The sequence below is a fragment of the Microcebus murinus genome, chromosome 9 (assembly GCF_040939455.1).
Source record: "Microcebus murinus isolate Inina chromosome 9, M.murinus_Inina_mat1.0, whole genome shotgun sequence".
In the NCBI taxonomy this organism is placed as follows: Eukaryota; Metazoa; Chordata; class Mammalia; order Primates; family Cheirogaleidae; genus Microcebus; species Microcebus murinus.
The window spans coordinates 50,611,199-50,639,042 of record NC_134112.1 but is presented as its reverse complement, the minus strand read 5'-3'; the positions used below and the strand labels follow the sequence as shown (position 1 = coordinate 50,639,042).

General features: G+C 33.2%; 2 protein-coding genes across 5 annotated transcripts in view; one reads left to right on the top strand and one right to left on the bottom strand.

The window, feature by feature from the left end:
* Positions 1–27,844, top strand: part of RUNDC3B (RUN domain containing 3B) — a 140,614-nt gene that overhangs the window by 8,902 nt on the left and 103,868 nt on the right. For all 4 annotated transcript variants that reach the window (XM_012779552.2, XM_076006461.1, XM_012779557.3 and 1 more), the window contains exon 2: positions 7,477–7,592. In XM_012779552.2, coding sequence (XP_012635006.1) covers positions 7,477–7,592 — 116 coding nt within the window. The remainder of the gene's footprint in view (positions 1–7,476; positions 7,593–27,844) is intronic.
* Positions 1–27,844, bottom strand: part of ABCB1 (ATP binding cassette subfamily B member 1) — a 194,774-nt gene that overhangs the window by 132,569 nt on the left and 34,361 nt on the right. The window lies entirely within an intron of this gene.

The following is a 27,844-nucleotide window of genomic DNA, read 5'->3' as shown; positions in this document are numbered from 1 at the left end:
TAAAATGTATTATTTAACTTTCAAATAGTTGAAGATTTTTAAGATATCTTTTATTTATTGATTTCTAACTTAATTCCACTGTGGAGAGAACATATTCTGAAACATTTCAAACTTTTGAAATTTTTTGATATTTGTTTTATGATGCAGTATATGGCCAATTTCAGTATAAATTTCGGAGATATATATATATTTCATGTTCATTTGAAAAGAATGTATATTCTGTCATTGTTGATTTCATGTTCTATATATGTCAATTAGATCTAGTGTGTTAATTGTATTGTTCATATCTTTTGTATCCTTACTAGTTTTTTTGTATGCTTAGTCTATCTGGTATCAAGAGAGATGAGTTAAAGTCTGTCTCTGTCAGTGTAGATTTGTCTATTTCTCCTTTTAGTTCCATAATTTTTTGTAAATATTTTGTTGCTCTATTACTAGTTTTATGCAGATTTAGAATTGTGATTTCTTCCTAGTAGTTTGATTCCTTTGTAATCATGAATTGTTTCTCGTTATCTCTAATAATGCCACTTGCCTTAAAGTCTATTTTGTCTGCTATTAATATAGTTGCAACAGCTTTCTTTTATTATTTAATTTTTTTGAGACAAAGTCTTACTCTGTTGCCTAGGCTGCAGTACGGTAGTGTCGTCATAGTTCACTGCAACCTTGAACTTCCAGTCTCAAGCAGTCCTCCTGCCTCAACCTCCCCAGTGGCTGGGACTACAGGCACGTGCCACCATTCTCAGTTAATTTTTCTATTTTTTGTAGAGATAGGGTCTTGCTCTATTGTTGAGGCTGGTGTCAAACTCCTAGCTTCAAGCAGTCCAGCTGCTTCAGCCTTCCAAAGTGCTAGGGTTACAGGTGTGAGCCATCACACTGGGCCAACAACTTTGTTTTACTTAGTGCTGGTATGATGTCTCTTTTTCCATCTTTCACTTTCACTTTCTCTCTTTCTGGGTCCTTATATTTAAAGTGTCTCTTGTAGGCAGGATAGAATTGAATTTTGCATTTTACTTAGTCTGATAATCATAGTCTTTTATTTAGGGTAATTAGTCCATTTATATTTGATGTTATTATTATATTTGGATTTATAGTTACTATCTTATTATTTGTTTTATGTTCACTTTTTTCCCTTCTTATACATTATTATTTTTTATAGTTCCATTTATTCTACTATTCTAATTTTTCATACTGTGAACTTGTCAGTCGTATATTCTTTTTCTTTATATATATGTTTGTATGTGTATGTGTGTGTGTGTATATATATATATGTACACTTGATTTCTGTTCTTTTGGCAGTCTTACAGTCTAATGCAAACTGTAAGTTTATTATGGTCTAATGCAAACTGTAGCTTTTACTACTTCTCCAGAAATATTAGAACCACTTATTCCACCTTACAATAAAACACACTTTTGAAAATCTCTCTATATTTTAAATTCTTCAAGATTCTTTTATTATATTTTATACTAGATATTCAGGAAATATATACTTATATTTATCCACATATTTTTTTCTTTCCATTTTCCTTCCATCAGTTTTAGAAAACTTTTGGCCATTGTCTTTTTACATTCCAATTACATTTATTTTAAATTTTACCAGGCCTCACTTGACACAGGTTTTGGCCTGTGTACAGTAGTCTTTAGATCCCTGCTAAAAGGCTATGCGAAAAGCATTTTATCTCATTACAAAATCTTTTAAATAGATTAAAATTATAGAAAAATGTAAAGAGAATACACATGATGTTGGGAATACTTGCAAAATACTTGAAAAAAGAAGGCAAATTGCTGATTCTAAAAAAATTTTTTGAGTTTCTGGTGTATGTTGTAAGAAAGGAAATAACCTTCTAGTGAACTGATTATCTCTGGGTAGTGTGCTTATAGTCACTGCTTTACATTGTATTTGGTGTGGATTGTGTCACATCTGTTGCCAGCCATCTCATTATTGATTATTAATGTTGAATGTTATTTTAATGGCAGAGAACAATTATCCCTTTGGTAAAGGCTATTAGCAGCAATGACATAAATAATCCTGTAAATTTGGTGTGAAATAGTGGAAAGAACTCTGTCTCATATTTTGAATACTTATGTTCTAATAAAAATATCACTCTTATTAATGATATTCAGAACCCTCTTTAGTTTTGAAATGTGATGATTCTAGATGCTTTTATGTACTTTAGTTATCTTCGGATAACAATTCTTTGTAAAGGCATATAACATAGTACAGATAAGACAATCTATAATCTACTTTGTTAGAATATCTATTTTTTTCTGAAGCATATTTGACAAATGACCAAGATAATATGTTTATTGTAAAGGGATAGGGATTTTTTTTCTTACTCGTCTCCCTTTGTATATGTATATTGTATGTACACATATATATTACTAATGCAGGACCTTAAATAGTAGAGGTGAATTTCTACTTTTTAAATAGTTTATTTTCAATAAAAACTCTAGAAATTTATTTTAATTTATTTTTCTCATATTTTTTGATTTTTAATTATTCTTGGAAGGAATGAATTTAATATGTGTATAATGAATACCTTTTAAACCTATTTTTGGTAACTATCTCATTTCTCTTGGTATGTTGTGAAAGGAAGAAAGGTAGTTCATGCTTTCTTAGGTTTGAAAGTTTTAGTCACTGTCATTCTTATTTTCAAGCTAACAAAGTTTTCCTTTGGACAGTGAAGGTGGGAAAGAGAATCTTTTTAAACAGACATTTCAAAAACTTCATTATGTCTCTTTTATGTAAATTTTTAATTTTTTATTCTTATGTAAAAGCTGTTACTTAGACTTGAGTTGGTATTTTTAGACATTCATCAAATTGTCATTTCATTATTTAAAAATCACTCCTTTTCAGGAAATGGATGACTAATATTAATGTCATCATTATCAGGAAATAGCTCAGCATCTGTGTGATATTTTGTAGATGTATTGAAATTCATTTTACAGGTTCGGTTTTTATAGCACATCTTAGCTAGTTACTGTGTTATGAAGGAAAGATTCTCCTTACTGTAGCATAATGGACCTAGCATCATGATTTTAGAGAAGTGTTAAGTGGGAAGAGTTAGTTAGCTGGAACTAAAAGATGGATTCTCAGGAACTGATTTGCCTTCTGAAATTTTGGTTTGTGTTGGCAGGCAGAGAGCAAGATATGAAAGATGAAGCAAAGCTGGGGAACATTACTTTTCTTTATTATTGATCTTGATGTAATAGAAATTATTTAAAATACTTTCTCACCCTTAAATATCCTCATGCTTGGAAATAATAGCAGTTGTGTCTAATGATATGCTTTGGGATAATTGGATTTTGCTTTTGTTTTGGTTTTTAGTCATGTTGTATTAAAGGTAATTTAGTGTTCTGAGATTCACTATCTTAACATTTTTATCATGCAGATAGTATCTTTTGTATGAATATAATCTACTGATAACATGAGAAAAAGATTTGTGTATTTTGTTGACTACTGATTGAACTATATATGACTTTTGTTGCTACAAATATATATATATATATGTTAATAGTCATGGGTTTTTCTTCTGGTTACATTTTATAATGTAGATAATTTGTTAGGTAATTATGTATTAGTCCTGTAGAATAATAGTGACCTAAACCTTATCAGACTGTTAAAGGTAGAAATTGAATTCTAACCTGGCTTTTTTTTTTTTTTGGTGAAATCACACTTTGTTATTTTTGTTTTTAAATATAATTTTCAGTTTATTTCATGGATATGCATTACTATCTTAGATGATATAACTTTTTAAAGCAAATTTTTAAATAAGTGGTTTATTTCTATCTTGAGGAATATGGTTGTAGAGTTAGCTTGCTTATTCCATTCTGTTGAATAAAGATTAGGGACAACATTCAGAAATGTCCTTCTGTTCGGGTCAAAGATGGAGGTGGAGATCATGTGGTTTTTGTTTATTCATTTTAGGAAGACTTCCCATTTCGTTCTCCTACTGAATAAGAACACTGTTCTCATTTATTCTTATTAAGTTTGCTGAAGATTAGTAGCAGTTTTTTTCATGTATTGTCAATGAAATGGACATATGAGACAAAAATTTTCAAGTCCCTTTTAAATCTGGTTTCTCTTCATCCTCTTTCTCTTCATCCTCTTTTTGTTTCTATTCAATTACCCATGCGTTACATCTAATATTTATTTAACTTGACTATCCTTTAGGTACAAGAGAGCAATTTTATCAGTGTTCCTTCCTAGATGTTCTTTTTTTCCCTATTATTACAGAATAGCTTCCTCCATTGAGCTCCAGCTGCTGTTGTAGATAATACTGTGAGGTTGAACATTAATCTGTCTCAGCCTTTCTCAGAGTTATTCATCTGAATGAAAGAAGATTAAAAATTATTTGAGTGACTAATTTCTTAATTCTTCCAAAGATATGTAATAGTATGTAATTAGTACCATTCTAGTTACATAGAAGAATTATTTCATTACCTACCAAGGATACCTTAGGGCAGTGATTCTCAAAGTGTGCTCCTAAACCTGGACCCTTTGTCAGAAGGGTCAAAATTATTTTCTTAAAAGTTCCACAACATTATTTGCCTTTTTTATTTCCATTCTCTAATGATTGTATGGTGGGGTTTTCCAGAAGCTACATGATGTTGTAATATTAGAATAGATTGAATGCAGAAGCAGATATGAGAATCTAATTATCTTCTATAGATACATTAAAGATATTGACAAACATGTAAACAATTCTGTTCTTTCTAAGTTTTTGTTTCAGAAAATATTGTTTTCATAAAATATATCATTCAACATGTGATGGATTTATTTTGTTTACAATTAGTTAATAAATACAGGCAGTCCTTACTTTGTGTGGTTCCAGAATTTCGCAGTTTTGTTAAATAATATCAGTCCTACAATATGGGTCCAGTTTGAATTACCACTGTATATTAGCTGTAATTACATGAAACACGTATTCTGATGCTAGCTCTTTGGTTCACAAATCACTACATAAATAAAACATGCACATCATGATCAGTGACCAATCATATCACTCGTTTCAAAGTCTGTCTAGGATTGATCCCTATGCATCTGTTACTCAGTTCATGCACAGAAAGCAAAGCCTGTAATTCTGTTGCCTTCTTATCTCCTGGTGATAAAACTCATGTGATGTATTATGAAAATGGATAATCAAAAGAGTGATTTGGCTAACTTTCAAAGATGAAAGTACAGAAAAGAAACAGAGAGTGATAATGCTTAAAGTGAAATTTGAATCGAACATAAATGGAGTTGTAGAAGAAATAGGTGATCATGGGGATGTTGCCATTTCTGCTCCTTAGATATGCAGCCAGAGGAACTCAGGGAAGCGAACTTAGTGATAGAAATGAGGAAAGTGGTTGTGACAGAAAGGATGAAGATATCCCAGAGGAAGACAACACACTTCACATTAAAGTGCTTCTTGGGGAAGTTTTGCAGCATTGAACTGTAAAGGCTGAAGTGTTGGGAGCTGATTCAAACTTAGAAAAGAATTTGACAATTTGCCAAGGCATAGAAAAGATGCTTGCTCCATATCTTAAGTAACACAATGAGAAGAATAAGGAAAGCACTATTCAGATTATTCTTGATAGGTTTTTTACAAAGACATGAAACACTTTAATTCCCAATGTTCCTAATGGTTTAGATTACAGTGTACTAAATAAATCTATTTTACTATTTTTTCATTTCCCTCTAAATTATAACTGGCCATAAGAGAGTTTTTAATGTTTTCACAAAAATTTATAAAGTCACAGGACAGTTGTAAATTTTTTTCATTCAGTATAAAGATAATTTTGCATAATTTCAGCTTGCATGGTCATTTTTATGGTCCTGCACCACTTTGCTAAATGTGGACTGCCTGTATTTTAAAATTTCTTAGTTTAATTTCTAAATAAGAAATGATAAATAATAGATATAACATTATGATTACATTATGATTATATCTATTATGATAAATAATAACATATATTAAACACATATCTGTATGTTTCCCTTTAAACCTGTCTCTTCTATTTTCTGTCCTGATTAAATAGCATAGCCATCAAGCCTAAAACCTAGGGAATAGTTTGTACTCTTTTATCTCCTTCATAGTTTTCTTTTCTAATTATTTAACAGCTGTTATAGGTATCCCCTCCTCTACATTCCCCACTGTCTTAGGCACTTATACATCATCCTTCATAAGACATGACTATAATGAGAAAGCATGAGGGAGTTGTTTGAGTTGGCAGAACTGTTTTTGTATCCTGATTGTGATGGTGGTTATATGAATTTATACTTGTTAAAAATCACAAACTATTTCTTCTGGTCTTGGCATCATGTGCCATTTAAACATTTCTTTGCCATTCTTTCAAAATTGAGCTTACAAATAAATGAACAAACACTTACTGAGTACAATGTTCAAGGTATTTTCCTAGGTGCTGAGGAAGGTACAAATGTACAGAAGGCATGTTTCTTCCCTGAAGGAATTTATATTCTAATAAGATAGAGCTAAAAAAACACGATAAGATTAATTGTAATTAATTTTTAAGGGCAAAAAAATGCTAGCTTGTGCTTAGGATTGTGCAGGTGGATAATTCTTCATTAAAGAGATGGCATTTGAGCTGAGAGTTGGAAAACACATTGATTTTTGGTAGTTAAAAATAGAGACACAGAACATTCTGATAAGAAGGGAAAATACAGCACACTGTCCAGATTTGTAAATTTTCTTATATGTATGTCATAAAAACTTTGGATCTGTACTCTGTGAATGCTCACATACTATTTTATTCTATTTTGTGCTTTTAAAAGCATTTTAGTCTGAAGCTCAAATTTCTTATAAGTAGTAGTACTATGCCTCTTTGAGTATTTTGGAGTTAAATCATTTAGTTAGGTCATATTTTGATTCTGATTTTAATGGCTGTGAGGACAGTGAGCTATTTCTAAGTCTCAGTTTGCTCTATAGATACTATCTTAGTCCTTTCAGGCCACTTTAACAAAATATTTTAGACTTGATAATTAATAAAAACCAGAAATTTATTGCTCAAAATTCTGGAAGTTATAAAGTCCAAGATCAAAGCACTTTCAGATTAGTGCCTGGTGAGGCCTCATTCCTTATGCCTCCTGTGTGTTCTTACAGGGTAGAAGAGGTAAACAACCTACCTAGGACCTCTTGTATAAGAGCACTAATCCCACTCAGGAGGGTTCTTCCCTCATGATCACCTCCCATAGGTCCCACCCCTTTATACTATTGCATTGGAGATTAGGTAGCAACATACGAATTTTGGGAGGACACCAACATTCAGACCATAGGAAATAGTAAATATGTAAGTGAAAAGCCTGATATTTCTATAAAATTTTCCATTTACAAAATAAATTTGAATAAATGGAGTTTTCAGAAGATAAAGTCCTATAAAACATTTCTGCAATTCTTCCCAAAATTACCTTTCTCTCATTTTTTCATCCTTAGGTGAATGAATCAACTCTGCCTAAAAGCAACAATAATCTTTTCTTCATAGGTTTTCTGTGAAGACCCTGATTGATCGGTCTTGCTTTGAGACAATTGATGATTCTTCTCCTGGATTTAACAATTTTGCAGCTATTTTGGAACAGATTCTAAGCCACCGGCTAAAAGGTAAAAGCACAAATGTATTACTTATTCCCCCAACAGCTCTCTTTATAATAAGCTTGAAATTTTAGAAATCATACAGTCAGGTGTGACTTATATAGCAGCCATGCTACATCTTGGGAAACATAAAACCAATTTCAGAATGCCTAGTCTTTTGGCCTGTGTCCTTAGAAAAGAATCTCTATTCTCAGATTTACACCTATTTATGGGATGTATTAAAAATGTCAAGTGTATTAATTGCCACATACAAGGAGCAAAATCACTTTCCATAAGTAATTAAAATATAAGTTTAAATTAAAAGTTAGCCCATCCCAAAAGTTACTAGATAGTATTTTAATCAGTTTACAAAGACACATTCTAGGTTTTAAATTTGTTTGCTGATCATCTACTTTCTTAAACTTAGGAATCTTTGAAAATTTTTTAGCAGTAAGTAAAATAGAAGTTAAAAAAAAGGTACATAAAAGAGATGCTTAACTTTGGTTTTCTTAAATCAGTTAAGTGTATTTACATTAGAAATGTAAATCTCTTAAAATTTAAGGGGTGATATGGGAGATATATTCTCTCTGAATTTAAAAAAATTTTTACATTAAAAATATATATCTAAAATATAGTTGATAAAAATCAAGGATTACTTTTAGTATAAATCTTAGTAACAAATAAGAACTTTATCACATTAATTTCATTATCCAGGTTTCCTAAAAGAGACTTGATCAGATGTTTTTACTTAACATTTTAACATCTTTACAATCTTAATGATGTAGTTTTAAGTTAGTAATAATCTGCTTTGGTAATATAACTTACCAAAGAGAATTTTAAGTATAATCTGAGGGTTAATTCTATCCTGTACTTTTTGATGCTGATAGCATCCAGGTTTTGCTATATAAGAGTTTAAATCAGTTGAGCAGTCCTATGGGCCCAAAGCAAAGCATTGAACTTAATTACATGGGAAAAAAAATCTGAATTTATTCAACCCTTTACAGTTTAACATGGGGGGGGGGGTCCATAAAATTACTGATACTTTTTTGGTTAAAATTTGGTTATTTTGCCTGTTGAAAGGGTTACTTTTCCCTTATTATTGCTTTTATGTATTTCCTAAATTTTCTGCTATTAATATGTTACCTTTTATAAGAATATAAATTTTTTATAAAAGCAAAGGACATGGAAAGTATTTCATATTCTGTGATATTTTCAGGGTTATTATACTCTGTGGTGATCATATTTTTAAATTTTATACATAAATTTATAAATAATACCTCTCTAAAAATACATGGAATACAATAAACCTTCAGGTGCTTTAATGTTCACAAGCATTTTATCTTAAGATCTAATCCTATGATTTGGGATAACATTTAACATATGATTCTCTCAGAGAATACATAAAAACTATCAATAGAAAACAGGCCATGTTGAGATTTTCATCAGTCTTTGGGCAGACTCACTACCATGTAAGTGGACTCCTTTTGCATACTAGTCTGCCATCTTCTCAGTTGTACCTCCGCAAAATATAGATCATAAACCTTCAGAATTGCTTCTAAACAATCAAATCTATTAATTATATTTCTGAAAAATACTATAATGGCAATAGAATACCTAATTGACTTATGGATAATAATTCCACCTGTGTAACTAAGATAGTAAGAAAGCTAATACAGTAAGATTTGTATTAACTTTTTAAGCTATGTAAGATGAACAGTTCAAAGCATGTTTTTAAAAAAAATGTCTATAAATTGACTATTGTGGTCACTGTGATTGGTATATATAGCTATGAATTATGAAATCATCTATAACTTTTGAGATGAGATTTTTAAAGACTCAAGGATCTGGAACTTTCACATATTATTTGCCATTTTTTACTATTTTTTATATAACAAATTGCTTTTACTTTTGGAATTATTGTAATAATATACTCTGTTCACTTAAGAGTTAGTTATATGGCAACTAATATTTTCCAATATTTTCCTTTATAGAAGTACAAATTAAAAATAAATAACTTAATGAGTTTATGAGATTTATTTTTCTACAGTTACTGCCTATTTTTGAAATAAATGGGCATTTGGTTTAAATGTTAAATTTTTCCAGAGAAAGAGTAAATATCCTTTAGACACAATATAGGCTGTGCTGACAACAGGTAAAGTGAAGAACTACAACAGTTATTTATTTAATTTACTCTAAAAGTCCTGTTGAAGAAAAGGAGGCATTTTAAATGATATACATTAATCTTATTTGCAGTAATCCCTTAGTAAGATGATGATCTTAATTCTCTGGAATATAGCTGAGAAGTAGGAATTAATCACAGAATATTAGAATCGAAAGAGTTCAGGTTCTTCAGTGTAGTAATTTTTGAACTTTTATTTATTTATCTTAAAGCATAATATTTCTCTCCCCTCACCACCCCTACCACCGCTAATAAAAGCCACTACAGAAGCTGGATATGTAAGTAGAACATTTTGTTGAAGCCAGGGGTGGGGAAGTCAGGCATTTTGCCTGCTCAGGAACAAATGCACTCTGCTCTAAAACTCCACACCGCCACTTCAGGTAGTGTGGAGGATCACAGATTGAGAAACATTACTTTTTTCTAGTCTCTCTCCTTCTGAAGCAATCCACTCAACAATTTTTCTAAGAGGTGGACAGTGTTTACTTTAATACTTCTGATCTCTGAGAACTAAATAGATTAGTCTGTCACATTTTTGGATAGTTCAGATTGTTAGAAAATTCTTAAGTATATGAAACCAACCTATCTTATTATTATACTTTGATCTTTTTTCCTGCTATATTTTTCAAATGTGAACCTAATAAAATATTAGAATATTACTATTATATAACCTTTTCTCTCAGTTCTCCCTTTTTCTCCCTCTCAGATAAGACATCCCTAGTTTCTTCTGGAATCTTCTGGAATCACCACAGTCTTAGTTATTCACCGATGTGTTAGTATTATTCTGAAAATATGGTTCTCAGAGCTGAGTAAAATGCGTCAGATAGGCTAAACTCTGTATTAGTTAGAATTTAAGATTACATTGACTTTTTGATTGCCCCATCAAAATTTTGGCTCACATCGAAATTGAGGCCAAGTAAAATCTCAGGGCTTTTAGTTGAATTTTTAGTTTTAGTTTTCTTAATTAGTTTGCCTGAACTGAGGTTTGATAGAGATAAGTGCAATATTATTTCTTTCATTATCTACTTCAGAAATGGATGAGGTGGCTATTAAAACATAAATAAATGGAAAGATATCCCATATTCATGGATTAGAAAAATTAATATTGTTAAAATGTCCATACTGGGAGACTGAGGCAGGAGGATTGCTTAAGCCCAGGAGTTTTAGGTTATATGAACTATGATCTTAACACTGTACTCCATCCTGGGCAAAAGAGTAAGACTCTTTCTCAAAAAAAAAAAAAAAAAAAGTCCATGCTGCCCCCTACTCAAAGCAATCTACACATTCAATGTAATCTTTATCAAAATTCCAATGACATTTTTCATAGAAATAAGATAGTCCTTAGCAGAAAACTTGGTTCCTTAAAAAAAAAAAAAACAAAAAAAACAAACAAACAAAAAAAAAAGAAATAAGATAGTCCTAAAATTTATATGAAACCACAAAAGACCCCAAATAGCCAAAGCAATCTTGAGCAAAAAGAACAAAGCTGGTGGCATCAAACTGCTTGACTTCAAAATATACCACAAAGCTATGGTAATCAAAACAGCATGTTACTAGCATAAAAATGGACTCATAAATCAATGGAACAGAATAGAGAGCCCAGAAATAAATCCGTGAATTTATGGTTCATCAATTTCCAACAAAGCTTCCAAGAACACGTAATAGGGAAAGAATGGCCTCTTTAATAAATAGTGTTGGGACAGCTGAATATCCATATATAGAAGAATGAAATTAGATCCTTATCTTACACCGTATACAAAAATCAACTCAAAATGGATGAAGGACATAAAAATTATAAGACCTGAAACTAAATCTACTAGAAGAAAACATAAAAGAAAAGCTCCATAACATGGGTCTGGAAAATGGTTTTTGGATATGATACCAAAAGCACAGGCAACAACAGAAAAATAAATACGTGGAAATATTTCAAATTAAAAAGCTACTGTCTAGACAAGGAAACAATGAACAGAGTAAAGGAATGAGAAAAATATTTGCAAACCATACATCTGATAAGGGGTTAATATAAAAAATATATAAAGAACTCAAATCAATAGTAATAAATAATCTGATTTAAAAATGGGCAAAGGACCTGAATAGACATTTCTCAAAAGAAGACATGTGAATGGCCAATGGGTATATGAAAAGGTGTTCAGTATCACTAATAAGCAAAGAAATGCAAATTAAAACCATGAGATGTCACCTCACACTTATTATAATGGATATTATGACAAAGACAAACGATAGCAAGTGTTAGAGAGGACATGGAGAAAAGGGAACCCTTTCACACTATTTGTGGGAATGTAAATTTAGTATAGCCATTATGTAAAACTATAGAGATTCCTCCAAAAATTAAAAATAGAACTGCCATATATTCCAGCAATCCCGCTACTGGGTATATATCCAGAGGAAATGAAATCAGTATCTAAAAGAGTTATCTGCACTCCCATGTTCATTGCAGCATTATTCACACTAGCCAAGGTATGGAATTAACCTAATTGTCCATCTACTGATTAGTGAATAAAGAAAATGTAGTGCAAATACACAATGGAATGATATTCAGCCTTAACAAAGAAGGAAGTCCTGTCACTTCCAACAACCTGGATAAACCCAGAGGACGTTAGGTTAAGTGAAAATAAGCTAGATGTAAAGATAAATATACCTGATCTCACTTATATGTGGAATCTAAAAAAGTCAAACTCATGGAAGTAGAGAGTGAAATGGTGGTTACCAGATACTGGAAGGTGGTAGTTGGGGAGATGTTGGTTAAAAGATACATAATTTTGGTTAGATAGGAGGAATAAGTTCAGGAGATCTATTGTATGACATGGTGACTATAGTTAATAACAATATGATATATATTTGAAAATTTCTAAGAGATTATATTTTAAGTGTTTTCGCCACAAAAAAATAAGTATATGAATGCCATGGTCTGAATGTGTCACAAATTCATTTGTTGGAAACTTAATCTCTAAGTGTAGCAGTGTTGGGAGTTGGAGTCTTTGGGGAGGTTTTTAGGTCCCGAAAGGGTCCATCATGGATTAATGCCCTTATAAAAGAGCTAAACAGAGGGAGTTTGTTGTTTTTTGCATTTTCACCTTCTGCTGCATGGAAACAGCATTTCTCCCTTCTGGAGGATGCAGCATTCAAAGCACTACCTTGGAAGCAGAGGCTGGACCTTCACCAGAAATCGAACCTGCCAATGCCTTGATCTTGGACTTTCTAGGCCCCAGAACTGTGAGAAATAAATTTGTTTGGTTTTTGCTTTTTTGTTTTGTTTTGTTTGAGACAGGGTCTTGCTCTATCACCTGTACTAGAGTGCAGTGGCATTATCATAGCTTACTGCAACCTTTAACTCCTGGACTCAAGCTATTCTCCTGTCTCAGCCTCTGGAGTAGCTGGGACTGCAGGCATGCACCACCACACCCAGCTAATTTTTGTATTTTATGTAGAGATGGGGTCTCGCTCTTGCTCAGGCTGGTCTCAAACTCCTGGACTCAAGTGATCCTCCTGCCTGTACTTCCTAGTGTGCTAGGATTACAGGCGTGAGCTACCGTGCCCTACCATGAAATAAATTTCTATTTTTTATACATTACCCAATCTCAGTAGTTCTGTTATAGCAACATAAAATGTACTGAAACAATGAGGTCATGCATAGGTTAATTAGCTGACTTTAGCCATTCCACAATATATACATATTTTGAAATGTGTGCATGATAAATGTATAGAATTTTTGTCAATTTAAAATGTTTTAAAAAGAATTAAAAAAAGAAAATAAATAAATAAAATTCCAAGCTTACTTCAGAAAAAAAAAAAAAAAAGGAAAAGAGACTAGCTAGTGAAGCTAGAAAATGTGGTATACACTGGTAATATTAAGAAATCTCAGAAATTGGTTGGATGTGGGCGGTAGAAAGCTGAGGACTGGAGTGATGCAGAGATTCCATCTTGGTTGTGGCCATTACCCAGGAAAACTAAAAAGGAGGAACATGTTTGGGGAAAGGAAAAATACTGAGGTTGGTTTTGAACATTGAGGAAAAGAAGATAGAAGTAAAAGAAAGAGTAAGAAAAGGAAAGAGAAAGGGAGAGAGAAGGACAGAAAAAGAAGGAAAATAGCAAAAAGAAGAAAATAGTTAGAGAAGGATGCTCATTTCCCAAATCAGAGTTAGTTTTAGTCAAAGTTAAGTTGGTAGTTTAAAAACCCTAATTCTTTAATGTCATATAGAGAGGAAAACCAGTTTATTTGCTTTTAACATCAATTGTATTATTATTTATCACTATATTCCTTGAAATATTATTTATCCATCACTAAAATACTTAAATCTCAGAGTACTCATTCAAAACCATAACGTAAGAGATAAATTATGAATGTGTTTATTCATTTATTTATTGAACCATATTTATTGAGTGCCTACTATATGCCAGGTCCTGTTATAAGTACTAGGCATACAGTAATGAATAAAACCAAAATCCATACCCTCATAGCTTCTGTCATTCTATCAAATGCTTGGGGCGGGGAGTGTGGGGAGGGGGCGGGGAATGCAGTTTAGGAGGATTTCTCCTTCTGGGAAGATGAAGTTGACATAACTTTTCCCTATTTCTCTCACTAAGCACAACCAAGAACTTTGGGCATTATATATAAAACAAACACAAGAAGAAACTAAAAGGTACAGAGTAGAAGAAAGATTGGCTAAGGACCTTGAGACCCTAGAAATGACACAGTAGTGGATTCCCTGGATTTTCTTTTTTCCTCTTATATCCCAGATGGTGTCTGGATAAGCCAGCAACCTGAAAATGTCAATGGGCAGAACAAAACAAAAATTCCCAGCAAGAACCTGTTCTTTCTAGCCAAAGGACCAGAAAAAGAACTGCTTAACAAGACAGAAAACTTTTAGACAGTCTCTGCTATATGATAGCCAAACGCCACAGAAAAACTATGGTACCACATATTCTGAAAAAGGATGAATAGGAAGCCTAGAATTCTGGCCCTCATGAGGCTATAACAGAGTGTCCCAGTACCATCGTTAGGGTGGTATCAGAGAAAGCCACACAGAGAGCTGGGACTTATTCCCTCCTGGCTGGTCATGAAATTCTCTGTCTGTCTGTCTGTCTCTCTCTCTCTCTCTCTCTTCCAATCCCCCACCTTCCTACCATGTTGATGGATATCATATTGGGGGACCTGGGCTGCCATCTCCACCCAGCAGTAATGAAGTGCCACTTCCCTGCCATGTTGGGGTAGGGTCAGAAGAGCCCTGTTAGCGGGTTACATCTTTCACTGTCACTAAGTAAAGAGGCCACCCCCAGTGCAGTGCTAGTGGAGACCATGTGGGAAGCCTGGACTGCCCCCCTTGGGTGTCAGTGGAAGCCAGTTGGGACACTTTGGACGTCTCCCTCCACTTGGTGGTAATGAAATGGTGCCTCTCCACCCTACTTCCTACTTCCCCTGCTGGAGCAATATCATATAAAGGCAGTTAAAACAGAAGCTGTAAGATCTGGAGTCTCAGAACAGAACATGAGCATGTCCAGGTTTCAGTAAAAAATCTCTTATACCAAGTATCAGGAAGATCTAAAATTGTACAAAAAAAAAAAGACAATCAATAGAAGTCAACACTGAGATGATAGAGGTGTTAGAATTACTGACAAAGATTATAAAACATCTGTGATAAAAATGTTTTGAGCAATTAGAAAATACTAGAACAAGTGGGAAAAAATTGAAAGCCACAGCAAAGAAAATATATAATAAGAAATGAAAGGAAATTTGGTGCTGAAAAATACAAAATTGAAATAAATTTTGTTCAGTGGATGGGCCCATCAGGAAAATGGATGTTATAAGGGAAAGAATCAGTGAACTGGAAAACAGAACATTAGATGTTTTATAATCTGAACAATAGAAATTAGACTTAAAAACAATGAACAGAGCTTCAGGGAACTCTGGAACTATAACAAAAGATCACTCTTGTCATCAGAATTCTTGAAGGAAAGGAGGACGAGGATGGAACTGAGAAAGTACTCAAAAAATACTAGCTGAAAAATTCTCAAATTTAGCAAGGGATATAAACACACAGATTCAAGAAACCGAGTGGACCACAAAAACAGGAAAAATCCAAAGAAATCCATGCCAAGGGATATCATAAGTAAACTTCAGAGAAATAAAGACAAAGAAAAAATGTTGCAAGTAGCTAGAGAAAATGATACATTGCCTATAAGGAAAATATAATTTGATAATGGCACATTTCTTATTAGAAACTATAGATGCCAGGAAGAAGTGATACAACTGTTTCAAGTACTGAAAGATAAGAATTGTCAACATAGAATACTATAATATATCCAGTGGAATTACTCTTCAATAATAAAGGGAAAATTAAGACCTCAACATGCAAAAAAGCTAAGGGCATTTGTTGGCTAGATAATGGCTAGAGAACCTTCATTAAGTGGAAAGGAAATGATAAAAGAAAGACCTTTAGCATATACAGATGGAAGAAAGAATACAGTAAGCAAAAATATGGGTAAATACAATAGGATTTCTATTTTATTTTTTAGTGTTCTGTTCCATATATTCTTAGTTTCTCTGTTTTCTTTTTTCTGTTCTCGTGTAGGTTATTTGAACACTTTTTAGAATTCCATTTTTATTTATCTACATTGTTTTTGAGTGTATCTCTTTGTATAGATTTGTTAGTGGTTGCTCTAGATATATTATATGTATATATATGTATATATATATATATAATGTAATATCTACAGTCTACTGGTATCTTCATTTCCTAGTGTGAAGTTTAAAAAAACCTTACCTTTCTTTATGTCCCTTTACCTTCCGTATTTATAATATAATGATTGTATACATATAATATATAATATAAAATGATTGTATACATACAATTGTAAACATATGTTTAGGACTGCATTGGTGTTTTAGTTTTTGTTTCCACCGTCAAACATAATTTAGAAAACTCAAGAGGAGAGGATACAGGTTGCTGATTTGTCCAGCACATAGTCTGAGGAGGGGCATGTTATATGAGGCAAAAGAAAACTGCTGTGTCATTCTTTGGGTGCTGAGGTCCCTAGCCAATCTTCCCTTTTATCTCCACCTTCAAAATCTTTGTATATTTTATATATAATATCCAGGGTTTTTAGTTATATTTAGCAGGAAGGAAGTGCATCTACTTGTTCTGGATCCAGAAATCACCTTTAATTTTTTAATGTGAAGGATTACATCAATAGTTTTTCTAATGTTAAATCATGCAGATATTCTTGGAATAAGTTCAACTTGAGCCTCATATATTGTTTTAATATATTTTTCCAGATTTGGGATTTGGTTTGCTAACATTTTAGAAGTTTTGGTCCTATGTTTATAAGTAAAATTTATAATTTTTCTGTGTTGTACTTGTTTTGGTTTTTGTTATCAAGGTTATAATAGCTTTGTAAAATAAATAGAAGGTGTTTTATCTTTTTTATTCTTTGGAAGAATTTTGCATAAGCTTGGAATCTTCATCTATTGGGTAAAAGTTGCCAATAAAAGCTCTCTGGGTCAAGTGATGTGTGTGTATGTGTGTGTGTATGTGCACACATGCTTTAACTAAGTCACTTTCTTTAATGCTTATAGCCCTGTTCAAGTTGTTGATTTCCTCTGTATCATTCTCCTTTTTTTTTTTTTAGCATTTTTTTATTTCAGCATATTATGGGAATACTAACGTTTAGGTTACCTATATTGCCTTTGCCCCACCTAAGTCAGAGCTTCAAGTGTGTCCATCCTCCAGATGGTGTGCACTATACCCATTAGGTTTGAATATACCCATCCTCTCCTCCCCCTCCAACCTGGCCAACAGCCCATCAATGTTACTACTATGTGTGCACATAAGTGTTGATCAATTAATACCAATTTCATGGTGAGTACATGTGGTGCTTGTTTTTCCATTCTTGGGATACTTCACTTAGAATTGGCTCCAGCCCTATCCAGGATAATACAAGAGGTGCTAGATCACCATTGCTTTTGTGGCTAAGTAGTACTCTATAGTATACATATACAACATTTTATTAATCCACTCATGTATTGATGGGCACTTGAGTTGTTTCCACATCTTTGCAATTGTGAATTGTGCTGCTGTAAACATTCTAGTGCAGATGTCTTTTTTATAGAATGTCTTTTGTTCTTTTGGGTAAATGCCCAGGAATGGGATTGCTGGATCAAATGATAGTTCTACTTGTAGGTCTTTAAGGCATCTCCATATTGCTTTCCACAGAGATTGTACTAGTTTGCAGTCCCATGAGCAGTGTATGAGTGTTCCTGTCTCTCCACATCCACACCAACATTTATTTGTTTTAGGACTTTTTTTTATAAAAGCCATTCCCAGTGGAGTTAAGTGATATCTCACTGTGGTTTTGATTTGCATTTTCCTGATGATTAGAGATGTTGAACATTTTTTCATATGTTTGCTGACCATTAGTCTTCTTTTCAAAAGTTTCTGCTCATGTCTTTTGCCCACTTTTTAATGGGGTTGTTTGATTTTTTTCTTGCTGATTTTCCTGAGTTCTATATAGACTCTAATTATCAGCCCTTTACTGAGTGTGTAGCATGCAAATATTTTCTCCTATTCCTTTGTATTCTTCGATTCTGTATTCTCTTTATGGTTGTCAGTTTCTTCTATATACTCTTAAATTTTAAATATTTAATTAGTTGTAATTTTTCTTTACTGTGACACACTTAAAATAGATAAATTCAGCTGAATGATTTTTAAAAGTTATGGTTCCCTAAAGAGGTGTAAAGACTAAACATAAGGTGCATATTTATAGCTTTATGGCATTGATAAAGCTAAGATTCTGTTTCTTAAAAAAGCTGCTCCTTTCATAAACATTTATTAGCCATCTCTCTCCTCTAAGGATATGACATATTTAGTTTAGGCTGCTGTTAAAGAGTGAAACAAAAACTTCATCATTGAATACCTGGTATGATTTTCCACACAAATATCAGCTGGTTGGAATCCTTTTGCATCATTAGTTCTTTTTGTGTGTGTTTTTTTCCTTTTTCTGTTTTTAGTTCTTTGTTTTTATTTTATGGTTATTAGTTCTTTTTCTTTTTTTTCTTTTTTTTTGAGAAGTATTGCCAGAGATTTGTCAGTTTTGTTAGTCTTTCATATAACTTCTAGCTTTGTTGATCATTTATGTATGCTAATGGTGTTATTTATCCTTATTATATCTTCTTTGGCTATAATATGTTTATGTTGGACTCTTAGCAGATTAATTTTCAAACTTCTCTCCAGGAACTGCTTTGGCTATATTTACAAATTTGGATATGTAATATTTTCATTAATATTCATTTCTAAGTAATTTCTGCTTTTCATTATCATTTCTCCTTTGGCTTATGTGTTATTTGGAAGTTTATATTTAATGTTTTGGAAAGTAGGAGATTTTATATTTCCATTTTTATTTCTCTGTTAATTGAGGTATGGTCAGAGAATTTGGTCTGTATGGGAGATTTTTTTGAAATTTGTAAGACTTGCTTAATGCTCCCTGGGTTATAGCTAGTTTTACTAAATGCTCCATCTTGAGAAAACCATGTATTCTTTAATTGTGGATTATGTTTTTCAAATGTTCTTCACATTTTTGTTGGCTTGATCTATTGATATTATAGATATTTTAAACTATTTTATTATTCTGATGGATTTAATTCTTTTTTGTTACTGTAGATACAAGGTTCTTTTCTACATGAGCATAAGGTCTACTCCTTCTGTTTATTACTCAGTGAAGCTATTATTTGAGTTGCTGTTTCGTTTTCTATTTCAGCTGCATTCTTGTTTCCTCACTATTCCATCTATTTGGTCAGTTCTTTATTTTTTTTTGAAACACAGTCTTGCTTTGTTGCCTAGGCTAGAGTGCTAGAATTCAGTGGCATGATCATAACTCACTGCAACTTCAAACTCCAGGAGGGCTGAAGCTGTCCTCTTGCCCCAGTCTCCCAAGTAACTGGGACTACAGGCTCGTGCTACCACCCCCCGCTAATTTTTCTAGTTTTTGTAGAGATGAGGTCTTACCATGTTGCTGAGGCTGGTCTTGAACTCCTGGCCTCAAGCCATCCTCCCGCCTTAGCCTTCAAAAGTGCTAATTATAGTCATGAACCACCATGTCTGGCCTGGTCAGTTCTTAATAAGCTTTTCTAACAAGTGTTTTTTCTTCCTCTTTTACTATGTATTATTGTATTCTGAATTCTTCATTATATATATATATTTTTTATTCCAGTGAATTTCCCAAGAAAACTATCCTTATTTTTCTACTCTTTTCTTAGAGAGCATGGATTCTATTTATCTTATGTCTTTTAGAATACTGTACATTTTACCACATATAGCCTTCAAAAGTTATTGTTGAAAAGCTTAGTGAACTTAGGATATTAGCCAAGATGGAGTAAGTCCACTCATAGCTTAACTCTCTGTCTTAGTCTTCTTGGACTGATTGATATAACACAATACTACAGCCCAGGAGGCTTAAGTTACAGAAATTTATTTCTCAGTTCTGGAAGCTAGGAAGTTTAAGATCAAGATTGCGGCTGATTTGCTTTCTAGTGAGGACTCTTTTTCTGGCTTGTAGATGGTCACCTTCTCACTATGTCCTTACACGGTGGAGAGAGAGAAAGAGAGTGCTTCAGGTATCTCTTCTTATAAGGACAGTAATTCTATTGGATTAAGGCCCCACCCTTATATCTCATTTAACCTTAATTATCTCCTTAAAGGCCTTATCTCCAAATATAGACGCATTGAGGGATAGAGCTTCAACATATGAATTTTGGAGGAACATAATTCAGTCCATAGCATCCTCCCACTGATTGTAACAAAAAATTTTGGACAGAATAAAACAATTACTGGTATACTTATTTACTTTAACAGTAAACAGTAGCACCCAGCTTGTGGAGAGAATCAAAATTTGAAGAAGAACCAGTATAGATGTGAGTGTCCTGTGTATTATTGTTTTCACCTATATCCTCACCTTTAACCTAGGGGTGCCCTAGTCCTTAATTGCACAGTGGACAGCAAATACTCCAACAGTAAGCTTTACTTTTTGATCAGAGGATCAGGGGAAGGAGCCTCTGCAAGCCAGAGAATGCTGGGGGATTTGTGTTTTTTCTTTTTTTACTTTTTGCTTCCTCCCAAGAAGTAGCCTCAGCTACCTAGAACTATGCAACAGTGTGATATGGTAAATCTCTGGGAGAAATCCTTTTATTAAGCTAAAGGAACTAGGAAAAGGAGGGACCTGGGAGCTGGAATGCATATCAGGGAAGAGAGAGCTGGCAAAGGGAATGCCCTAATTCTGTAGGTGAACCAGCGTAATTCCTGGCTTTACCCCCAAGACTTTGAGATCTGACCTACAATATAAATCACTGCTCAAGTCCCAGAGTGGCATATGCATTGATGGGTAATACCAAAAGCATAGTGAAGTCTTCACAAATTGAACTTACATTGGCATGTCTGTCCATATAAGGCAAGAAAGAATTTGCTATCTGAATCTAACTGGTCAAATGCCTGCTAAAACAAAACCAAAAAAGCCAATGTTCTCTATAGGATTTTAACAGGACTTAAGAGTCTAAAGATCATATTAAAAATATCCAAGATAGCTGAGTGTGGTGGCATACATCTATAGTCCCAGCTACCAGGGAGGCTGAGGTGGGAGGATCACTTGAGGCCAGGAGATCAAGGCTCTAGTACACTGTGATCATTCCTGTGAATAGCTACTGCACTTTAGCCTGGCCAATATAGCAAGATCCTGTTTCTTAACAAAAATCCAGGATAAAACCCAAATTTACTCTACATACAAAGAGCTGGGAAAATATGACCAATACTCAAAGAAAAGACAATCAAGATTCCCATTCTGAGATGATCCAGATGTTGAAATTATCAGGCAAAGTTGGTAAAAGCAGCCATTATAATCATGCTCTATGATGTAAGGTAAACACTCTTGAAATGAATAGAAAAAATAGTTTTGAGTAGAGAAATAAAAACTTCAAAAAGAACCAGGGATATTTTAGACTTAAAAACTATAATATCTGGGATAAAACATTCACTAGTTGAGGCTCTATAGCAGAATGGAGATAATGAAGGTACATGAGTGAAAATGAAAATAAATCAATAGAAATGATCCAATCTCAAGATCAGAGCAGGAAAAACTTAAAAATGAACAGAGCCTCAGGGACCTGTTGGAAAATAACAAAAGAAATAAATTTGTATCATTGGAGTCTCAGAAGGAGAGGAGGAAGAGATTGGTGCAGAAAATATATTTAAAGAAATAATAGCTAAAAGTTTCTGGATTTGGGGAAGACATAAATTTAAGATTCAAGAAGCTCAGAAAAGCATCTTACAAAATTCAACATCCTTTCATGATAACAGCTCTAAACAATTTGGAAGAAATGTACCTCAGTGTAGTAAAGACCGTGTAGGAGAAGCCTACCAATAACATTATGCTTAAAGCTTTTCTCTAAGATCAGGAACAAGACAAGGGTGGCCACTTTTACCCCTTCTGTTAAGCATGGTACTGGAACTCCTAGCTAGAGCCATTAGGCAAGAAAAAGAAATAAAAGGCACCTGAATTGGAAAGTAAGAAATTATCCCTGTGTGAGGATTATGTAATCTTTTAATACAAAACCCTGAAGATTTCATCAAAAAATGGTTAAAATGAATAAGTTCGGTGAAGTTACAGGACACAAACTAACACACAAAAATCAGTTGCATTTCTATACAATAACAATGAATTATGCAAAAAAGAAATTAAGAAAACAATAACATTTATAGTAACATGAAAAAGAATAGAATACTTATGTGTAAGTTTAACCAAGGAGGTGAAAGAGCTGTACACTGAAAACTGTAAAACATTGATTAAAGAAATTGAAGAAGACACAAATAAATGGAAAGATATCTTGTGTTCATAGATTGGAAGAATTAGTATTGTTAAAAATGTACATAATACCCAGAGTTATCTACAGATTCAAAGCAATCTCTATCAAATTCCAATGATATTTTTTCACAGAAAAAGGAAAAAATATCTTTAAAAATTCATATGGAACCCCACAAAGACCCTGAATAGCCAAAACAATCCTGAGCAAAAGGACCAAAGATGAAGACATCACACTTCCTGATTTCAAACTATATTACAAAGCTATAGTAATCAAAATAGTATTGATAATAGCATAAAAATAGATACACAGACCAATGGAACAGACTATAGAGCCCGGGAATTAACATGTGCATATATGTTCAACTAATTTTTGAGAATGGACCAAGAATACACAGTGGAAAAAGTATAAATACTGTTCAGAAAACTGGATATCCATATGCAAAAAAAAATGAAATGGGACCTTCTCTTACACCGTACACAAAAATCAACTCAAAATAAATGAAAGACTTAGATATAAGACCTGATATAAGACCTTAGATATAAGACCTGTAAAACTACTAAAAGAAATCAGAGGAAAAGTTCCTTGACATTGATTTTGGCAATGTTTTTTTGTTTTTGTTTTTGTTTTTTTTTTTTTGATTTAACATCAAAAGCACAGACAACAAAAGAAAATATGAGTAAGTGGAACTATATTGACCTAAGAAGTTTCTATATGGCAAAGGAAACAACAGAATAAAAAGGCAAACTATGGAATGGGAGAAAATATATGTGAACTGTATCTCCAATAACGGGTTAGTATTCAAAATATGTAAGGAACTCATACAACTCAATAGGAAAAAAAAACCTGCTTAAAAAATGGGCAAAGGACCTGAATAGATATTTTCCCAAAGAAGGCATACAGATTGCCAACGAGTTATATTAAAAGGTATTCAATATCATTAATCATCAGGGAAATGCTAATCAGAACCACAAAATGAAAATATCCCCTTACACCTGTTAGGATGGCTATTAATACAAAGTCAAAAGAGAATGGGTATAGGTGAGGAGGTGGAGAAAAGGGAATCCTTGGTGGGAATTTAAATTAGTGTAGTCATTATGAAAAACAGTATGGAAGGTCCTCAAAAAATTAAAAGTGTGACTACAGTAAGATCCAGAATCTACTTTCGGTATACATGAAAAGGAAATAAAACAACTATCTTGGAGAGATATTTGTACTTATGGATTTGTACTGATGGATTTGTACCCATGTTTATTGCAGAATTTTTCAGAGTAGCCAATATATTAAGATAGTCTAAGTATCCATTGATGGATGGATAATAAACTGTGGTGTATATACACATACATATACACACAATGAAATACTGTTCAGACTTAAGGAATGAAATCCTGCCATTTGCAATAACATGAATGAACTTGGAGGACACACATCCTCCCAGAAATCTTTGGATTTACATCTACCATCATAATAAAGATTCTGAAATTAAAAGATAAAATACTCTTGAAAGCAGCCAGGGAAATCTATTTCATTACATATAGGGAACAATAATCCAAATGATCTCAGGCTTTCCAACAGGAAAGGACAGAAGGACAGAAGGTAGTGGGATGGCATTTTTAGAGTTCTGAAAGAAAAGAACTGCTAACCCAAAATTCAGTATCCAGTGAAAACATACTTTAGAAATGAAGGCAAAATATAGAAATTTCCAGATTAAGGAAGTCCAAGAATTATTACTAGCAGACTTGGTCAAAAAGAAATGCTAATAGAAGTTTTTCAGGCTAGAGGGAGATGATATCAAAAGGAAACTTGGGGTCTTCTTCATAAATTCTTTGCCTAGGTCAATGTCTATAAGAGTTTTCCCAACATTTTCTTCTAGAATTCTTATAGTTTCATGTCTTAGGTTTAAGTCTGTTATCCACTGTGGGTTGATTTTTGTGAGAGGTGAAAGGTGTGGCTACTGTTTGAATCTTCTACATGTGGCTATCCAATTTTCCCAGCACCATTTACTGAATAAGGATTCTTTTCTCCAGAATATGTTTTTGTCTGCTGTGTCAAAGATTAGATGGCTATATGAGGATGGTTTTATATCTGGGTTCTCAGTTATGTTCCATTGGTCGATGTCTCTGTTCTTGTGCTAGTACTGTGCTTTTTTAGTTACTATAGCCTTGTAGTATAGCTCTAAGTCTGATAAATTGATGCTTCCCAATTTGTTCTTTTTGCTTAAGATTGATTTTGCTATAGGGGTCTTCCTTGGGTCCATACGAAGCAAAGAATTATTTTTTCTAGATCTGTGAAAAATGATGTTGATATTTTAATAGGGATTGCATTGAATATGTAGATCACTTTAGGTAGTATAGACATTTCAACAATGTTGATTTTGCCAACACATGAAATGGTTTTCCACCTGTTTACGTCCTCTGCTATTTCCTTCCTCAGTGTTTCATAGTTCTTCCTCTAGAGGTCTTTTACCCTCTTAGTTAAATATATTCCTAGATATTTTATTTTCTTTGTTGCTATTCTGAAGGGTATTGGTCTTTGATTTGGTTCTCAGTTTGATTCTTGTTGGCATATGAGAATGTTACCGATTTGTGTACATTGATTTTGTGACCTGAGACTTTGCTGAATTTTTTTTATCAGTTCCAATAGTATCATGGCAGAATCTTTGGGGTTTTCTAGATATAAGATCATATCGTCAGCAAAGAGCAATAATTTGACCTCTTCTACCTCCATTTGGATGCCCTTGATTTCCTTCTCTTGTCTGATTGCTCTGGCTAGGACTTCCAGCACTATGTTGAATAGAAGCTGTGATAGAGGGCAACCTTGTCTGGTTCAAGTTCTAAGCAGCAATGCTTTCAACTTTTCCCCTTTCAGTATGATGTTGGCTATGGGTTTGTCATATATGTCTTGTGTCATTTTTAGGTGAATCCTGTCTATGCCTATTTTCTTAAGCATTCTTATCATAAAAGGGTGCCGAATTTTGTCTTGTTCTGCATTTATTGTGAGGATCATATGGTCTTTGTTATTGCTTCTATTTATGTGGTGAATTACATTTATAGATTTGCGTATGTTGAACCATCCCTGTATATCTGGGATGAAGTCCAGTGGGTCATGATTATTTTTTTGATAAGCACCTGAATTCAAGGCAATCACAACAACAACAAAAATAAATAAATGGGAACTGATCAAATTAAAAAGCTTCTGCACAGCCAAGGAAACTATCATGGGAGCAAACAGAAAACTTACAGAATGGGTAAAAAGATTCGCATGTTACACATCTGATAAAAGGCTGATAACTAGAATCTATATAGAACTCAGGAAAATCATCAATAAAAAATCAAACAACCATATAAAAATGTGGGCAAAGGACATGAACAGAAGCTTTTCAGAACGGAGACTGATAATCGACAAACATATGAAAAGATGCTCAACATCTCCAATGATCAGGGAAATGCAAATCAAAACCACAATGATATATCACTTAACTCCACTGAGAATGGCCTTTTCAAAAAGTCCCAAAACAATAAATGTTGGTGTGGATGCGGAGAGATAGGAACACTTATACACTGCTCATGAGACTGCAAACTAGTACAACCTTTGTGGAAAGTAACATGAAGATACCTCAAAGAGCTACCATTTGATCCAGCAATCCCATTCCTGGGCATCTACCCAAAAGAACAAAAGACATTCTATAAAAAAGACATCTGCACTAGAATGTTTACAGCAGCACAATTCACAATTGCAAAGATGTGGAAACAACTCAAGTGCCCATCAATACATGAGTGGATTAATAAAATGTTGTATATGTATACTATAGAGTACTACTTAGCCACAAAAGCAATGGTGATCTAGCACCTCTTGTATTATCCTGGATAGGGCTGGAGCCAATTCTAAGTGAAGTATCCCAAGAATGGAAAAACAAGCACCACATGTACTCACCATGAAATTGGTATTAATTGATCAACACTTATGTGCACACATAGTAGTAACATTGATGGGCTGTTGGCCAGGTGGGAGGGGGAGGAGAGGATGGGTATATTCAAACCTAATGGGTATAGTGCACACCATCTGGAGGATGGACACACTTGAAGCTCTGACTTAGGTGGGGCAAAGGCAATATAGGTAACCTAAACGTTAGTACTCCCATAATATGCTGAAATAAAAAACAATTAAAATAAAAGAAACTTAGAACTTCATGAATGAAAAGTGAGCAACAGAAATGGTAAATATCTGAGTAAATAGGGCATATTTTTTTTCTCCTCTCAAGGTCTTTTGAGTATGACTCTTGAAATAAAAACTTATAGCATTGCTGGGCAAGCTTTCAGTGTTTTTATATGTAATACAAGTGATGTTTAAAACAAAGGCTGGATCTACGTGGTTATATATTTACTTGAAATGGTAAAATACTAACTTTCAATAGACTGGTAAAGGTTAGGTATTATATTCCTTAAAGGAGTGACTATAAAAATACTAAGAGATTTAGCCAGAAAGCCAATAAATAAATTAAAATGAAATGCTAAAACATTAAAATTATCTAAGAGAAGGTAGGGGTAAAAAAGAAGGGATATAAAGAAATCAAACAATAAAATGGTAGACCTAAATCCAATCATATTAGTAATTACATTAAATAAAAATGGTCTAAACACACCAATTAAATGACATATTTTGATTAGGTAAAATAAAGAAACCCATTTTAAGTATATTGATACAGATATGTTAAAAAGATAGAAAAAGGTATTCCATGCAGAAACTAATTGAAAGCAAGCTGGAGTGGCTATATAAATATCAAAGTAGATTTCAGAACAAAGAAAATGTATGGAGATGAAGTTGGACATTTACATATTAAAAAGTAGGTCAGTATCCAAGAAGATAGCACAACTCTGAAGTATGTATGCAGCTAACAACAGAGCTCCAAAATACTTTGGAGGTGGATAACACTGACAAGAGAATTAGGAAACAGAAAAATCCACAATTACAGTTGGCAACTTTAATACTTTTCTCATAATAATCAATAGATCAAGTAGACAGAAAATCAGTAAGAGTATAAAAAATCTGAACAACATTATCAAGCAACTGACTTAATTGACATTTATAAAACACCCTAATATTAATAATTGACATTTATAAAACACTCCTGGGTGGCAGAATATATATTTTTTTCAAGGGCAAATGGAATATTCAAAGAGGTAGACCTTATTCTGAGCCATAAAACAAGCCTCAGCAAATTTAAAAGAATTGAAATCATATGTT